General features: G+C 41.7%; 1 protein-coding gene across 1 annotated transcript; it reads left to right on the top strand.

Annotated features, from left to right (window-relative positions):
• Nucleotides 1–295: 295 nt before the first annotated feature.
• On the top strand, nucleotides 296–14,038 carry LOC104273874 (transient receptor potential cation channel subfamily M member 1-like; the record flags this gene model as incomplete). The annotated part of the gene is given in 8 exon segments (XM_009869330.1): nucleotides 296–446; nucleotides 1,365–1,616; nucleotides 2,329–2,503; nucleotides 5,317–5,337; nucleotides 6,821–6,965; nucleotides 8,979–9,178; nucleotides 10,347–10,479; nucleotides 12,760–14,038. Coding segments are annotated over 8 exon segments (2,356 nt in total), but the record flags the coding sequence as incomplete, so codon positions are not given.
• Between the last annotated feature and the right edge of the window lie 4,409 nt (nucleotides 14,039–18,447).

Raw genomic sequence — 18,447 nt, 5'->3', positions numbered from 1 at the left:
ATCCATTTTGTTTCTTAACTCTGAACTTCCAAGATCTCTGAACTTTTTAGTTTGGTTGGTCATCGAAGACTGCTTTGAGGCATGGAGACACCAGCCTCACCAGTTTGACATTTGCACCCATAGTTACAGAAAATGAGTGATAGCTCTGTTGACTTTTACTAATAGTCCAGAGCTTCCTAATGGAAATTAGTGGAGACTCTTTTTGTGTGTGTGTGTGTAAGTAAGTCATCTCAAATAATGGAATACTGCCTAATGGTGCAAGGATCCTGGGATCCATCACCTAAACTCCATAAAGGATTTTTTTTTTCTTTTTGTAGATATCATACCTCGGTTACTTGATGCTATTTAATTACATCATCTTGGTGCGGATGGAAAGGTGGCCGTCAATCCAGGAATGGATTGTCATCTCCTACATTGTCACGTTGGCTTTAGAGAAAGTAAGAGAGGTAAATCTGATCATACGCATAATCCTTAAAATGAAGCTTGCTCTTCGAGGTAAGAATGGTACAGACTCGTGCGGAGGGTTGAGAAGCCACACATGAGAGAGTAGATCCTCGTATCCACAGTCCAAAAATACCCATCGCTGGAGAGAGTTTCCTGTATAACCCATTCCCTTCCCATATTGGGCAAAAGTCTTGCAAAAATGCCCCAGGGTCAGCAGTCAGAACGAACGCTGTCGTATTTCTGAGGAAGGGCAGGGCCGTAACCTATGACAGAAGTCTTGGCACACGCTGTCTTTTTATCACCAATGCAGTCCTTGATGAGAACTGCAGGCACGGGAGGAGCCAGGAGCACTCTCTCACTGATCTCCTTACTCTTGTGTGAGGAAGAGAGCGGAAGAACTGCGCACTCACGTGCCCTGGCGTGGTTTGCACTTAGCCTGTCCTTCTCTGGTTCACAATTCATACCAAATGTGCTTGGAGAGGAATAGAAAGGCCAAATGTTACTGCTTAAAACTTACAAGAAAACCCACCCAACAAAACCTTAATAAAACCAATATAGAAACAAAGATGAAAAGGGGCCACAAAAATGAAAAAAAAAGGACTGGAAGAGCTCTGCTGTGAAGAAAAGCTGAGCAAGATGTTCAGCTTGGAGAAGAGGAGGTTCTTGGGAGACCTTGCTGCAGCCTGTGAAGGGGGCTTATAAAATAAGACGAAGACTTTTTACCGAGGCCCGTAGTGCCAGGACAAGGGACAACCATTTTAAATGGAAAGGAAGCAGGTTTTGATTGGACACACCTATCGAATGTGACAAGATTGGTCTTTTTTCATGGTCATTTCTTCCAAAATGTAACTTGAGTTCTTCCTAATGGTTCTTCTTGAGTTGTTTCTAATGATTTCTTTGCTATTTCTTATTTATTTCAGATCCTGATGTCAGAGCCTGGCAAGCTGAGCCAAAAAGTGAAGGTTTGGCTCCAAGAATACTGGAATATTACTGATCTTGTGGCTATTTCAGTATTTATGATAGGAGCCATCCTTCGCCTACAGAACCAGCCTTACATGGGTTATGGAAGAGTGATTTACTGCGTAGATATCATCTTCTGGTACATTAGAGTACTAGATATCTTTGGTGTGAACAAATACCTGGGACCTTACGTCATGATGATTGGAAAGATGGTTAGTGCCTAAGTTGCTGCAGATTAAGTATTTCAGAAGTTCATGGGAGACAAATTCAGTTCTGATTTTAAAAAGAGGGTTTATATCTGAGTAGGACTCGGAATAAAGGCTGTGAAGAAGTTCCCACGTGAATTTCACAGACACGCAAGGTGCAGTGCTCTTCCTACACAGTTGTTTGATTTGAGAGCAAATCCTTTTTTCCTGTTGCGTTTGGGGTTTTTTTTGTGTTGTTATTTCATTTTTGAACCAGCATGTGGATACCCATGCACTTTGCCTGTCTTCTGCCTCCCAAAGCAGAATTTTCCATCTGAAAAAAGGTAGTTGGGCTTTCATGGATAGCTTCACTGAGGACATAGCAATAAACCATCGCTGGTGACGGCAATGATGGCAGCATCTCTTTGCAACCACAAAAGAGGCCTGTGGTGGAAGCACAGCACAGTGCGCTTGATGCAAAAGAGAATTTGGATAGCAAAGATTTTACCATTTTAAATCTTTTTAAATATAAGTGAAGTATTCCCTTAAATGAATGGTTTTCCTGCATTTTTGTGTATGTTTAATTCATGAGCAGTGGTTAAAATCAGAAAAAAAAAAACCATCATCAAGAAAATTATCCAGGGGAATGTGTTTGCTCTCTTGATGATTTCTGTTTGCTCCAATGCCTCGTTGGCAGACCTCGGGATGGTAAGAGCCTGTGTGTGCTCTCTCTCTGCAGATGATTGACATGCTGTACTTCGTGGTCATCATGCTTGTAGTTCTGATGAGTTTCGGAGTAGCCCGCCAAGCTATCCTGCACCCAGATGAGGAGCCTTCTTGGAGACTCGCTCGCAACATCTTCTACATGCCCTACTGGATGATCTATGGAGAGGTGTTCGCAGACCAGATAGACCGTAAGAGTAGAATTCATAGTAAGAGTCTGTTTCCTGTTTCTGAGGCAGATGATCAGATCCAAATTAACGACTGCTTTTAATTTGGAAGTAGTGTGTTGTCTGTATGATTATATTGTGGTGGTGGTTTTCTTGTGACAGACTCCGGAGAACAGCTTTTTGTTCTCCACCTGCATGTTCCGTCTCTCGGTTTATATTCAAATTCAGCTAACGCTGAGAGTGATAGAGTGGAATGCTCTCCTCTCCAGAGGTATAACAGTATTACCTGTTGTGTTTACTTGCAGGGATCGAGAGAGATCATTCTGAAATATTCTTTTGATACTCAATAGTCAGTTCCAACAGAAGCACAGGAGATGAAACTACATATCTTTCATCTCCAACTCACAGGACAGTCAATGAGCCAATATGTTTTTCTTCTCATTGACCTACCAACTTTCCCGAAATATTTCCAGTCTGTGAATCACTCTTGTCCTTCTTTTCTACACCTATGAGGGGAAAAAAAAAAGGAACCAAAAAAGGAACGCTCTGCTTGATTAGCTTTGAATGTGGAAATAGTCTTGCTTGTATAAAATCTGCACAGTTAGTATTTTAGAGGAGATACAAACTGTCGTGTTGGTGTCAGGTTTGTGTTAATATTTGACATCTGTACAGTCAAACATGCAGCTGACCTCCTCTAGTGTGTGTCAGATAGTTTGCACTTTATCTGAGATAATACAAGCTGCTGTTTCAGCCTTGTGTATGTGTTATTTCAGCCATCAGCATATATGGACAAGTAGTAAAGTGGAAGGCTGAAGAAACTGTGAGGTCTAAGTACAAAAACCGTGAAGATCCATCATCCTGAGAAAACGTTATACCAAATGTTAAAGTGTACTTCAATGGCTTGGGAAGGAATAAAATGTCATTAGTCTGTTGTGAACAGTGTACACTGTTGCAAAGATCATATCTTCATTTTCCTTGCAAATGCTTGTATCATGAATGGAACTTAGGATATAGTAAATAATTCTTCACAAGTAGAAGGTGAAAGCAGTGATTTATTCTCTGATATTGCAGTTTCAGTGCACGTGTGAGCCAGGACAAGCTCAGGATCTCTCGAGTGGGGAGGAACAGAGTGTAACGGGGTATCTCTTACCTTTGTCACCCATGACGTGGATTCAAATCCTACTTCACTTGGAACAAAGGATGTTGGCTAGCGGAAACAGTTTGATGCCTTCATAAATAAAACCTCACACGTTACCAACAATACTGATCTCTTTAGTGTAAGTGGTGCCTCAGACTTCTCTCAGGCATCCGGTCATTTCTCCGTTAAATACTCAGCATCCTTCGAATTACAAATTTTTTGTAGCCAGTGGGAAAGACACTGAGGGGAAAAAAGTTCAGGCCAGCTACTTGCTGCACTAACCTTCCCAAGTTGCTGCTTAAACATAGGTAACTTGGAAATGTGTGGGTTTGTTGTCTGAAATTTGAAATAGAAGTGGCTATGCAGAGTGCTACTGCTATAACTAGACTGCGTTACAAATAGTCTATAAATTTCTTCTGTCTCGAAGTCTGTGGACTGACTTCTGAGCTTTCAGTAAGATTTTTTTTCACTCTGATCTTTCCATGTTTCTCTGTAAACACACCACAAAAGCAACCTCAGAAGTCCCTGGGGAGTGATTGCTATGGGCAGTCTAACCTGACTCTGTGCCAAGTTTTGCCAAGGCCCATGAGTGTAAACAATTTATGGAAAAAGTATTCTGTCGAATTTTCCATCTGAAAAAAGGTAGTTGGGCTTTCATGGATAGCTTCACTGAGGACAGGATGACACCTAAAGACGAAGATCACAAAGCAGAGAATTGCTGCCTTTGGAAGCCGCCTTTGGAGATGGTCTAGTTGAACTTCCCTGCTCAGAGCAGGGTGAACTACAGCAGGTTGCTCGGGGATTATCCCGTCAGGTTTTTAATATCCTGAAGGATGAAGACTCTGGACAACCTGGTTTAAATGGAATTTCCCAAGTTTCGATCTTTGCCCACTGCCTCTTCTCCTTTCACTGGATACCACTGAGAAGGATCTGGCTCTATCTTCTTTATTCCCCCCTCCAACAATGTATTTATGACATTGGTAAGATCATCCTTAACCCTTCTTTTCTCAAGGCTGGTTCACTCTGTTTAGATGATATCCATGAGCAAGAATTTCTAGTGGCTTCTAGTGCTCAACAGCAACACACTCATAGACAACGGAGGAGCCTGGTGGTGTTGGTTTCAAGAGTGTGACTTTTCTTACAATCACCATTTAGGGGCTGGCAAGCAAGTATCCACACTGGTAGTCAAAATGGGCTTTAATGGTGTTGTACCCGGTACCTCAGTACAACTGGCAGGCACAGCCAAGGTGGTTCTTTAAAAACAAACAAACAAAAAAAAGGAAATGTTTCCATAGTTTCTATAAAAGCCGAAAGAATGATTTTGTGTGATAATTTTGAGTTGTTTTGTGTTCATGTTGACGGCCAGTTTTGTTTACTTGCCTGAAATATCATGTGTATTTCAATGATCATCTGCCAGAAGCATTTTGGGATTTATTATTAACATCGGTAGTTGGCTGCCTTATGTAACAGTTGGGAAACACATCCTGAAAAGGAAATTGCAGAATGCAATGAATTTAACAAAAGACATTTCCTAGGCATATGTCTCCACTGTTCTGACATTTGAGTTGTTTATCTTCTCCTGGTGGCAAAACAGTATTTTCAATCTTTTTTTGTTTGGTTGGTTGTTTTTTTTTCTATATTATTCTATTGTTTTCTTTCTCTCCCTGCCTCCTTTTCGTTGCTTTGGAATGCTGTTCAGTCTATGCCATGGAAATTAATCGTAAGTCTCTGTGGAGAGCTGATTGTCTCATTTAGCGGAGTATGTTGATTAATCTTTTTCTTCACTAGATGCTGACATTTTGATTACAGGGCTCATCCAATATTCATGTGTGAATCTCTTTTTTCTACTGTGGGAGTTTCATTTGAAAAGAAGCAGAGGAAAAATGTTTCATTTTAATGCAGATCGCAGAAGTTTTAATTGAGTATATGTGCTTGCTGTGACTTATTTCTAGTATATTAATGGTAAAATAATTATTTTTTTTTAAATTATGATGCATGAGTGTCATGATATGACTAATTCCCTTTGTATCTAGGTAATTCAAGTTAGTGATTCTTTGGCAGTACTTTCATTGGCCCACGTAAATAATACTGTGATTTGCTTGACTCTCCTGTTATACTTTGTGTACAATAAACAGGAAAAATGTAGGTCTGATGTTTGAAAAGCAAGTAAAATATATTTTATTAATCATAGCCTAAATATCTTTTTTAGTCAACAGGAAATAAAATTAGTCTTTTTTGCTAATATGATTTTTCAGGTGAGGTTAAAGCACAGAATTTTTGGCAGAACCTCTGTTCACATAAACTCACTGTTCAACTTAGTATTTATTAAGATTTCACCTAAAGAACTTGTGGCTGATAAACACTTTACCTGCTCCTAAATGGTTCCAAAAGTTAGCTTTGTATTTGAAATCAGAGACGCTGGTACTGCTGTTAAAGACAGAACAAACTTGCTGTATTTGCCCACCTCCAAGACAGCGCTTACCCCAAGAAAACCTCTGTATTCTTAGGATTACTTCAGGCAATTATTTTACATCAGTTTGATCAATATTATCAGTTTGATGTCTTGTTCTCACCCATCTATTTTACAATTTACGTTTTCTAATTTTATCTCTTTGGCTTAAAATCTGGTCTAAAATTTTGAATTATTCTGGGAAATAAGGGAGACAGAAATTGGCCCGAACGTGGTGGCAGGGCCGCCTTCTGGTGACGTTAACAGCCCCAGACTGGACAAAGAATAGCTGGGATCCAGTCGGGGGCACAAGAAGCCAGGGCCAGAGATAGAAGAAGGGTCCATCCGGGGGACAAACCCAGGTCCAGGGTCCTTGTGTACATCTGGGGAGGTACGCACACAAGTTTGGCTGGGGAATTTTTTTTAACGCCGCTATTAATACGTATGGATGCACGTTAAGATCTTGTCCCAGACTAGTGCTATGAGAAAAAGGATATCCCCATGAATTTGAAAAGAAAGCCAGACCACACAGTATAGCTGCCTCTCTGGGCACTATAATGGGAAATCTTTTTTGTGTGCTCTGGTTAGAAGCAGCACTTGAAGTAGAAATTACCCATACGTGCTACTGGAAATAAACCGACAGAATTGGTTCGGTTTGGCAAATTTTATCCATGTGTCATCTTTGAATAAACATGAATAGTGTTTTTAAGTATCAGGCAGTTTGTGAAAAATACCTTTCCTGTTTTTCCTTCAGCTCCATGTGGGGACAATCTTTACGATGATGATGGAAAACGCCTCCCTCCATGTATACCAGGGGCTTGGCTCACTCCTGCTATTATGGCCTGTTACCTCTTGGTAGCAAATATCCTCTTGGTAAACCTGCTCATCGCTGTCTTCAAGTACGTGAATGATCATGGACTGTCTTTCCTTTTTTATCGCTGAGAGAAAGTTTCTGTGAGAGCCCATCGGCCAGTTTTGCAGGGGTTTGCATTTGCACTCAGAATCTAATCACTGCGAACGCATCTGGCAAATACTTGGATTGGGAAAGAGCGGAGGAAAGGCTGCCAGCAATTGCAATAATGCACAGGAGAGAATCGGTCCACTTCCAATTCCCATTCAGTGGACAGTGACAGGCCTCAAGGTTGCTCAGGAAAGATGAAAAATGTAATCCATGAAACCTGCTACGTGCAGGGTGGAAGCCTCTGCAACCACTAGTAAGTGTGATTCTGCAATAGAACTGCTGACTGAAAGGCTGAACATCAAAAGCAGGAGGCATTTCCACCAGCACTACATCGTCTGCCTTCTCTTGCTTTTTTCTTCTCGCTCTGCTTTGCATTTAGGAAAAGAAATTAGGACCTTGCAGAGTTCTTATGCAATCCGGCGAAGGAGGCTCTATGGCCTTGAACCGAGAGAAAGGGCAGCTACGTGTTGCCAAAGTCTGTGGCCGGTGAAGCGATGTGCAGTATGCACATTCTTAATGTTATTTCACAGATCTACATTTAGACAAAAAAATGCTTTTTCTGTCATGATCTCAGGATTAAAAAAAAAAAAAAAAAGAAATATCTACTTGCTCCTAAGGCCTTCTGAACACACCACCTGAGAGGAGGAGGTGATCTGGTTTTGATGCCCATAAACATGCGGTGTTGGAGGGCTTGGCAGCATAGGTAGCTCGTGTGGCAACCACAAAACCAATTCCTCATGTGCCCAGAAATCTACAGCTCACAAAGCCTGTCTTTCATTTGATGTATGTAGCTTAAAAGGTCATGAATTTTCAAGGGCTCTAATGCCAGTCACATCGCTAGGGGGAAGGGAAGAATCTACAATGGTGGCTATTATTGGCTGAAGGAGCAAGGAATCGGGCAGTTTGGGAAGTAGGTCACGCTGTTAACTCCTGCCGGCCCAACACGGCTGCAAGGCAGGGAGATGTAGCTGGGGAGTTCTGCTACGCAGGACACGTGGAACGAAGGCAGTTTGGCACTTCGCGTTGGTAAATTCGCTATCAGGTAGACTTAGCCAAAAAGCAACCCAAAGCTGTGTGTCCTCAAAAATCCTCTGGTTTCAAAGAGGTGTTTTAACTGGTTTTTGTGGATGTAGATACTCTGACACACAGAAAGTTAGGAAAGAAGTGGACAGAAAATAGAAAAAAAGGAGTGCCAATATCGTCATCATGGAGCTGTCTGCGCATACTTAAAATAGCTTCAAAAGGTTTATCTAAGAACGTCAAGTCTGCTTTCCCATAGTTGGTATTTCGTAACCTTGACTATTGTTATATCTGCATTAAAGACTGCCACTTGTGCTCCTTCATATCCACTGTATTACAAGACAAAACATCTTTATAACACATCCTATTTTGGTGTAGGAATAATGAGGCCATGGCTTCCAAGAACAAATTTCTTTACGAGAATATGCACCATGTTTTTGACCCAGAAGTTTGAGTGAATTAAGTTTGAATTTAGGACGTTTGGTGAAAACTTGAAAATTCTTGTATGTAGGTCATGCTGATTAGCATATTAAAGGCAACCTAGGTGAAGCTTCTGGGCTTAGCATACAAAATACGTTTTATGGATTTAGTACTTTGTGTAATAACTACTGGCATGTGTTAGAAGAAATGCTTTATGACTAAGCCCCCCAAAATACCGATTATGTGATTATTAAATTGTGCAAGTTTCTTTTCACTGGCACCTAAAGGGCTTTATACAGGAGGAGAAGGGAAGGACTGTTGAGAGTGGTACAGAAGGGGTGCAAAGCACCTTCTGCTTTGCTACGCTCAAAAGCAGTAGTGAAACCAGTTCAAGAGCATCAACACGGAGCGAGTCACGTGGCCTCACGCTGTTATTTAGCCGCTACCTAGTTCTAGCTTGATGATTAAACTTTAGGGGCCTACCAGAAACTGTGTTTATATTCCCTTTCAGCAATACCTTCTTTGAGGTAAAATCAATATCCAACCAAGTCTGGAAGTTCCAGCGGTACCAGCTGATCATGACGTTCCATGACAGACCCGTCCTCCCGCCGCCGATGATTATCTTCAGCCACATCTACATAATCATCAAGCGCATCTGCTGTCGCTGCAGGAAGGGTGAAGGAGACCAGGACGAGCGAGACAGGGGACTGAGTATGCACAAAATCTTTTCCACATTGAGCTCTTTGCACCGTATCAGCAGAAAGCAGCAGCTTTTCCAATGCTGAACTATTCTGTCCGTGCTGACAGTCAAGTGCATTTGCAGAAGACAGTATGGGACAAAATTTATATCGAGTTAACAGCTCTTGAGCTCCACGAGCTCCTGACAATACGCAGGGCTGTGCTGCTGATGAAAACTTTCTTTAGTATGTTTTTTTAAAACAGTGAGATGACATCTTAATCCAGTTTTACCAAGTTTTAGTGAAGTCCACATGTTGGGGAGGGCAAAGAGGAACTTGAGAAGAAGGGATCACAGTTTCAAATGTCATCTGTAGTGTCTGCTCTGTGACTGTGAGCGGTCTGTGCCTATGACTATTCCCACTTCCCTTTCTCCATGTTAGAGATTTATCTGTCATTTCACAAGGGAACTGTGAGGATTCTTCTCCTAACATATGCTGTAATTACTAGTTATTTTAATCATATGTCTTATTGACATAATTAGACATTAATTCTCTCTGTATTTCTAAATTTCACAGGAAACGTATTTTGTAAGTAATTATACTCCTGCACAATATGCTTCTGAGTTAAAAAAAAGAAAAAAAGAGAAAACAGCTAAATGTAATGCTCTTTCCAATTACAAAGAGACAGATTCAAATAAAGGATGGAATGTTCCCAAGAGCTTATATTTCCCTTGGATTTTCCGTACAGGATTATAAAGCTCTTATCCAAAAAATGTCTGGAAAACGATCTTTTATATTGGATCATCTGTTGCCTGTAACCGTCATCCTTTTAAGAATAATATTTGAATGAAGAAAGAGTCAAACCGACAGAAATTGCCTCAGTCTTTATCCTGTAAAATCTAATCAGTCTTTTCAGCGTGTAGCACTGCTGTTACAAAGTGCAAAAGCCATTGAGAAAATAGAGTCCCCAGTGGATGGTCATAAAAGCAGATCAATGGCCATAATTCATTACGTTGCCTTTAGGGCTGTGGCCGTCTTTGACTAAACTCTCATCACCTATTATCAAAATCATCGGTTCATTTAGTGCAGGAATAGAATCTACAGTATCTGTATGTCCAAAATAATCTTCTAAATTGGATTTAAATTGACCGCTAGAAGTTCAGAAAAAGGAAACTCATCTTTGGTTCTTCTGTTTTGCACAGAGTTATTTCTGAATGATGAAGAGCTAAAAAAACTGTATGAGTTTGAAGAGGAGTGTGTAGAAGAATACTTCCAAGAAAAAGAGGACGAGGAGCAATCATCTAATGATGAACGCATCAGAGTTACCTCTGAAAGGTACCTATTATAAGAAAAAAAACCGCACCACTTATCTGAAACAATACTTGAGTTTTTGTGTCTCCATTATAACCCAAGTTGCCTTAAAGTACAAAAAATTTAGATCATGAAGAAAACCACCACCAATTCTGAAGCTGATCTGAATCCTGGGTAAATGTCTGTGCAGGTGCATCTCTCACAAGCGCAAGGATTTTGTTGTTCCTGCTGGTTTGGGTACCCTTGGTATAAGAACAGTTTTGTTCATGGTGAATTTTTTCCCTCTCACCCACCTGGAGATGACAGTTATGCCTTTTATCTGTTGGAGCAAATGACTAGTTGCTGAGCTTCCTACAGCTCATCCAACCATGAGAAACATGTTGAAGCTTAATGACAAGAGCACTAAGGATTCTTCCCCTGGCCCTGTGGTTGACATTAGGGTCCAGCACTCCCAAGTGCTGAATTTTAATCTCCGCCGCGTGTTCTCTCAGAAGGCTGAACAAGGCATTTGGCTTTTCAGTGTGCACCTCCCCATTTAGAAGACAGGGAATAATCGCATGTAAATCATTAAGCTTTTCTGAGGACTAGGTAATGCTTCCATTTTGCTGTGTAAGCACAAAGGGATCATGGCAGCAGCACTTCTGGACCAGGTGACATGGCAGGACTGTTCCCAAAGTCAGTCCTTGGCAGGGCTAAGTCAGTCGAAGGACGGGGTCTTTTGTCACATCCTTGAGACTATGAAAAATTCTCCCTGCCATGGAAATGACACAGAGTTTAAACACTTTTTCATTAATCTACTTTACAGTTTTTTGATGATGGACTCCATACCTGTCTGTCTGTCCTTCTAGCTATCTGTCTGTCCATCTGTCTGTCTATCTATCCATCTGTCCATCTGTCTATCTGTCTGTCTATCTATCTATCTATCATCTATCCGTCTATCTGTCTATTTATCTGTCCATCTATCTGTCCATCTGTCTATCTATCTAACTATCTATCCATCTATCTGTCCATCTGTCTGTCCATCTATCTATCTATCTACCTACCTATCTATCCATCTGTCCATCTGTCTGTCTGTCCATCTGTCTATCTGTCTATCTATCTATCTATCTATCTATCCATCTGTCCATCTATCTATCTGTCTGTCCATCTTTCTATCTGTCTATCTGTCTATCTATTTATCTAGCTGTCTATCTATCTCTCCATCTATCTATCTATCTATCTGTCTATCTATCTATCCCTCTATCCGTCTATCCGTCCATTCATCTATCTGTCTGTCCATCTGTCTGTCTGTCTGTCTATCTATCTCCCTTTTAACGTTTCTAATGAAGTATCTCTGTGAGCCATAGAATTCTGTACTGGATAAACATCCTTCTCTTGAAGGGAGGCCCCAAACACCTTGCATTATTTTAGGTGAAGTTTGAGAACAGAGAAGTAAATGAACTCTGCTGCGTGCATTCAGGCAGTTTCTATTGCACTATTTATCCATGGCAATTTGTCAAAATCCTAGGTATTGTGGCAGAGAATAAAGCAGGGCTGGTAAGCCTCACTGATTCACTATGGTCTATGGCCACAAAGCAGATTTGCTTATTTCTCATGGCTTCTTGCTCCAGATGCCTCGTCATCTTTTGTGTGTGAGAGCAAAAGAATGTTAATTTAATTTCCACAGTTGATTTACTAGTGTATGATCGCTACGTCACATTCTAATGCATTACTTTTATATGCCTTCTTCTGGTACCATCACTTCCGTTATGGCACATGAAAAAAATGGGAAAACCTATTATTGTAATTGAACTACACAATAATTCCACTGAAAGGTATTTCAAGAGTTAAAGTAATCCCCCGCCACACCAGCATACGTTCTCTCTTACAGCTACAAAACCTATTTTACAACATGCCTTGACGCTGTTTTAAGTCATCCAGTGAGCACATCATTTGAAAGTATTTTTCAGATAATTAATTGATGCTTCACAGTGAGAGAGGGCAACCCTTTGACTCCTCAGCGAGAGAGGAGTGTGAAGCGGGTAGCACGCTCAGAAGTGTTCACAGGAGGCTGTCCCTAAGGGCTGAGACTCTTGTACTCTCCTGGCATGGGTCAAATAGCCCTCTCATATGGTTGCTGGAAAGCACAGTTAACAAGAAAGTGCACACAGAGCACGTGGGATGCTACACACAGGAAAGAAAGAGTGATGCATGATACATAGCCCAAAATTCTGCCCTGGGAAGAAATCAGTAGGTGGTGCCTATAGCAGGTTACTGCACCGTTCCACAGCTTCTGTTCTGTGCTTCCTCTTTTATCCCCAACAGAGTTGAAAATATGTCTATGAGGCTAGAAGAAGTGAACGAAAGAGAACATTTTATGAAAGCTTCTCTTCAAACAGTCGACCTTCGACTCTCTCAGTTGGAAGAACTCTCTGGTCGGATGGTGAATGCTCTTGAGAAGCTGGTGGGTATTGACAAATCTGAGCTGACGTACACACGTTCCCGAGCTTCGTCCGAGTGTGATGCTGGCTATCTCCTAAGGCAAAGCAGTGTTAACAGCTCTGACGGCTACAGCATGTACAGATACCACGTCAGCGGTGACGAGTTAACCTATGATGACAGTGCCACTCCTATGTCACCAGCCATGGGGCTGCGTAGAAAAGCCCACTCGATTGGTACCAGAGAAGATGGAGCCGACTCAAGGATGCTGGTTCCAGAACACGCCGCCGGTCTCCATTATAGCTCTAGTGCTAATGCAGTCACCACAGCAGATTCCACTAAATCAACGGGAGAAATGGCACAGAATGTTTCTAGAGCCCGTTCTAGTTCAGGTGTTTTTGACGACGAAAAGCAGGGGATTGTCAAGAGCGATGGGATGGTTCCTCAAAGTGTAAATCAGATGGATGCTGTTACGAACAGTCAGTCAGTACCAAGGTCAGATTTTCAGAACACGCAGTTAAAGGTAGAACGTACCAAGTTAGAAGCAACCATCTCTTACCCCTTGGACAAGTCCAAAGCTATGCGCTATTTTCCTCCTGAGACGTTCAGTACATGTCAAACCACTATGATGAAGTCGAGGAGCTTTATATTTGCACAGGGTGGGAAAGTGGTTGGAGGAGTTAACAACTGGACCACGGAGTACAGCACCATCATGGATCAGGTGTGCCCTTCTGCCATTGAACAATGGGCCACAGAGTGGAAATACAAAGTCGAGCAGCAACTTTCTCAAGAGCGTCCCCCGGAATACCCGGGCTTCGTTTCTGAAGCAGAAAGGCAAGCAGAGCAGAAACAGTCACAGATGGACACAGATGATGACAGCGATGGTGGGGAAGCAGGGATGAGTGCCTCTGACACCTCTATGCCTGCCACTGTAAAGGCCGAGAAACAGAATTTACTATCGGTAAAGCCAGAAAGGACTTCTGGGTTCCCATCAGTACGGTCAAAGAGTTTGCACAGCCACTCTCGGAAAGCCAAGTCTGTAAAGGACAAATTAAATAGACCAGGACATGCCAGCAGCGTGACTAATTTGGTAGTAGCGTTTGGCAGTGCAACAGAAGAACAGAAAGTTAGGCAAGAAAATGCATCCACAGAAACTGAATGTTGAAGTGGCTACGGCCCGTTTCATCAGCAGTCACGAAAGCAGCATGACTAACTGAACAAATTCTGTATTTTTTAATTAACTGTGAAGAAGAATTTTGCATATATTTGTTTCTCTTCATTTTAAACTTAATAGCTATATGCTCTGTCCTTAAATAAATGCTTGCTGGGTCAGGTGAAAGGGAGATGTTCTCAGGGGCAGATAAAAAGTAGGCACAGTCCACAGATGCCATTTCCACCTTCCATTGCAACCTTCCTTGTAAGCTCCTTTATAAAAGCTCATGGAAGAAGAAGGTCAGTATTATCATCTAATAACTTAGAGAACATTATTACTTCTTTTTTATCATAAGAGTTCTTAAACTCAACAAATTTTTAACCAGCCTTAGTTTTTATCCTTACTTACGCAGCTGGTTTCTCTGTGGCCATTGCTTTTCAGATCCAAACAAAATTGTTGGAGGCAAAGAAAACTTACAGAGTCCCATATTTCATTTCTGATTTCACGCATGCTTCTTAGTTCCTCATTCAGAAAACCTCAACAGAGCAGTTTTCATCCACAGAAATAGGTCCAAGTGGCAGGATACAGTTGTGTTTGGAGAAGCGTGACCAGGAAGGCCACGTGCAGGCACGTTCTTGACCTGTCCTTGAATTTTAGTGACACCTTGCTTTCTGGATCATACCTGTCCCCACCCCAAAGCACGCTGACAGCCTTAAACTGCTGAAAACCAGATGTCTCGGGAATTTTTAATTAGATGAAGTATATGAAGATTTTAATAATATGAATCCAGGGTCTGCATTAGTGTTCTATTTAAATGAGTCCACACAGAGTAAGAATCTGGCTTTTTTTAAAAAAATGCCTGCAAAGGAAAACAAAACAAAACAGTTCTGACCAGGTGACATAAAAATGTAGCTTGAAGAAAATCAGCCATGACAAATTCACCTTTTATTTTGCAATTTCATTGTGATAACACGAGGAACACGCAACAGTTTTTAGGAGTCAATTTAAACAACAACAACAAATTTCTAGATGAGAATAGAAATGCCGTGCACGTTCTTGAGTAAATCCCAAAACAAATGTCAAAGGGGAGAAAAAGGCGCTGCAGCGGAAGTGGGTTTTCTCCCTCAGCAGCTAGGACTGGAAATCCCCATCTGCAGTTAGAGCTTCCCAGCACACCTCTCTCATTCCAAGTACTAGACTTTCTGCACAGTGCGATGCTGTTTGGGCTGCGCACCATTGACCAGACAAGAAAGAAAAAGAGTTAAAAGCATGTTACTTGTTCACAGAATCCTCAGCAGAAGCTTATGCTTGACACGTCAACCATCAGGACTTATTCATATATTATTTTGAAAAGGCAGAATTTTTTCCCCCTGCTGTATCAGCTCCAGAGGACGTAGGTCTCCGCACCCTCCTTGAGAGCACCACTTACAGCATTTTGAAATGCAGGGATTGGTGGAAGACTCTACGAACGCATTGATGGCATCAGCTTTTTATTGGTTTTATTCCGTTTCCACACTCCATCCATACTTACACCTTGAAACACTGTTACCACACTGAATGATCCTGGTAACTGCATGGACGTTTCTGAAACTTCAGTTATCACCTATTCTGGATTTTTGCTCGCTCGGTAGCAGGTTTACTGGTTTCGGGGTGTTGACATTTCGCTCTTTGTGTGGGCTTAGGGAACTTGACTTTTTGTAAAAGCAGAATGGCAACTGAAATTGTTCCCCTTCCACGTTTACTCCTGTGTTACTATTCTGTGCAACTCCATGGCCATTTTGTACGGGTGGTTAAAACAGCCTCCGACTTGCCAATGCCTTTTTATTGTTTGCCTGCACACTCACCAGAAACGGCTTCGTTAACAAACACAAAGGGATGCAGCTTTTCAGCACTTTGCTAAACCAGCGGTATGCATTGTGGAACAAAATACAGCGGGTTTGCATGCCTCTTGGTACATTGTCTTTATAAAATGTGTGTTCAACCGCGCTCTGTTTGACCGGTTACTTTTTTTTTAGCATTTACATTAAGGATTTGTCAGACAGCACGTAGATTTCAAACAAAAGCATTTAACCTTTGTATTTATTTCCTTTGTGTAAAAAAAAAATTTATAAAGGAACACATGAAAAAGATGTGACATTAATTCAGAATAGCAAATTGTTCACTATAATGATATCCAAACACCTGTTTCTTCGTATGCAGTACGTGGGCTGAACATTTTATAAGCAAAGTTTCTTTTTTAACGTTTGCCACTGATTTTCCAAATAGTTCTCTATACGGTGATGACTTTATACGGCTTGGATGTTTTCTGTGCTCTTGCCTAGAATGAACTGAAATAATAACCTCTCTGCCATTAACTGTGAAGTAACTAACTTTGGCAGAGTTACTTTAGACATAGAGACGTTTTACTATGATTTAAATATGGCTCTGTACGTGCACAGAAGACCCAACAGCAGACCTGGAGTGCGCTAAAGGGAATAACCATCAACACATTTGCGTGTCTGCCCACGTGCTTTCTTGAATCCTGGCCAAAAGGATGCAAGCACAGGATTGGATTTCCAAGGGGGCATGTTTAATACTGCTTTTCAGTAAGATGCTTCTCTCCTCCTGCTAAGTATGCGGTGACTCCACAACAGTGTCACTCTGAATTCCACTTACTGGTGTTTTTATTACGTGCTTGACCTATACTGAACCAGGTCAAGCCTAAAGAGTATGTGCTCTAAGGCTACGTCTGTGCAGAGACATTACCCCGAGGTAATTTATTTGTTCACCTCACAGTGCAGACATTTCCCTCTCTCTCAAGGCAAATGATTTAAACATGGTGACTAATTGTAATATTCACATAGGCAGGTTCTTAACTATACCAGCTGATTCCATGAATTATCCCTTTTTACATTGCTTGACCTTTGGCAAGATGTCTGTCTGTCCTTCCAAATAAAACCTAAGAGAATACGAGTATCTGCAAGGCCTTGTTAGAAAACAGGAGCATGAGGAAGGGTGCATGACCAAGGACGTCAACGGGCTTATTTCATTAGATCGGCAGGATCCGCAGGATTGTGCCCTCTCAGGGGTGCTCTGGGTATTTGACACAAAGCCAGTTTGCTGCTGAGCACTTGCCACGGAGGAGGTGAGTTCTCGGAGTGACAGCAGCCCTTGGACACGTTCTTAACAGTCTAATATATGAATTATTATTAGTCTAGATCTAAATACAAAATAGGAGAGACAAGAGAGGAAAGAATACTACTACTACAGGGAAAAAACCCACAATGAGGTAAAATTCATGTATGTGCATTTCCTACGATCTGCCCCATTGTTTTCTTTTAATGTGATGTTATATTTACACTTGCACTGATCCTCTGGGTCTCACAGTCAGTGGCTGCAGTGAGGAAATACTGCCAGCATCCTAGGGCCTTCGCTAGGATGAGCACGATGCTGATGTTGTTACTTTCTTTTTCCTTATCTTTTGCTTGCTTACGGCTGTTTTGATGTTTGCTGCCAACTTTACAGTCCTGGTTCTCAAATCCTACAATTACATTTGAATTTCCTAGTCACGAGAAGAAATGCTTTCACAGCTAAACAAGCAAAGGGACAGCTTGAGGCAGGTTAAGGCAAGTTCAGACACAGCAGTCCTGACAAGCCTCAGCCCTGAGGCCTTACAAAGTCAGCACAAAGCCTGTTACCCGCAGTGGCAATACTCTATCTACTGAACTCTGAGGCTACATTAGCCCTAGAGGGGTTTTTGCCTCACTACAGGCACTGCAGGTAAGTGTTCTGAGTATTTCAGCCTAATTGTGGATTTTGAACCATCCAGTCTCAGACAGAAAGAGGAAACAGATGCAAGGACCTTGGTGATACAACCATTTAATGCCCATTTCAACTGGTGCCAGGGTCCAGGGGGCTTGGGGTAGTCAGGTACACGGCGGTAGTTTGGATTGCAGGCTAACCAACTGCAAGCCTTGGGAGAAGTGAGACAAGAACTACAGGTTTCCTTAAAACCACAATCATCATCTGCTTTTTTCAACTTGTAGCCTTATCTGCAGAAACAAAATTTGATATGACAGAGTGGTGCTTTACGGTTGATGCCCTGTGTGTTTACAAGGGGTGTAAGGTATGTCTTGATGAGAGGCTTTCAATTATTCCTTGCAGTTGTGTTCAGCCAAAATATGCAAGTGTCTGTATCCACCTTTTGCTTGGTGTTAACGAAAAAGAAGTTCCGTAATTTCATCTGCCCTGTTCCCCTTTTGTCTCTACAACATTCAAACCCTTACCAGAGTGCAGTGCTTCGTCCTGCGTGATCCTAGATGCAGGCATCTCCCTTGTCTCGCGCTAACTGGACTGCAAGCTATTACCTGGGCAGACCAAAGCCTTCAAAACGGCCATGGAGAAAGATTGGTTTGTAGTTTAGGAGCCCCTGGGCAGCTGAC

The sequence above is a fragment of the Apaloderma vittatum genome, unplaced genomic scaffold (genome assembly GCF_000703405.1).
Source record: "Apaloderma vittatum isolate BGI_N311 unplaced genomic scaffold, ASM70340v1 scaffold30675, whole genome shotgun sequence".
Taxonomy (NCBI): domain Eukaryota; kingdom Metazoa; phylum Chordata; class Aves; order Trogoniformes; family Trogonidae; genus Apaloderma; species Apaloderma vittatum.
This window is presented reverse-complemented; position numbering and strand designations above follow the sequence as displayed.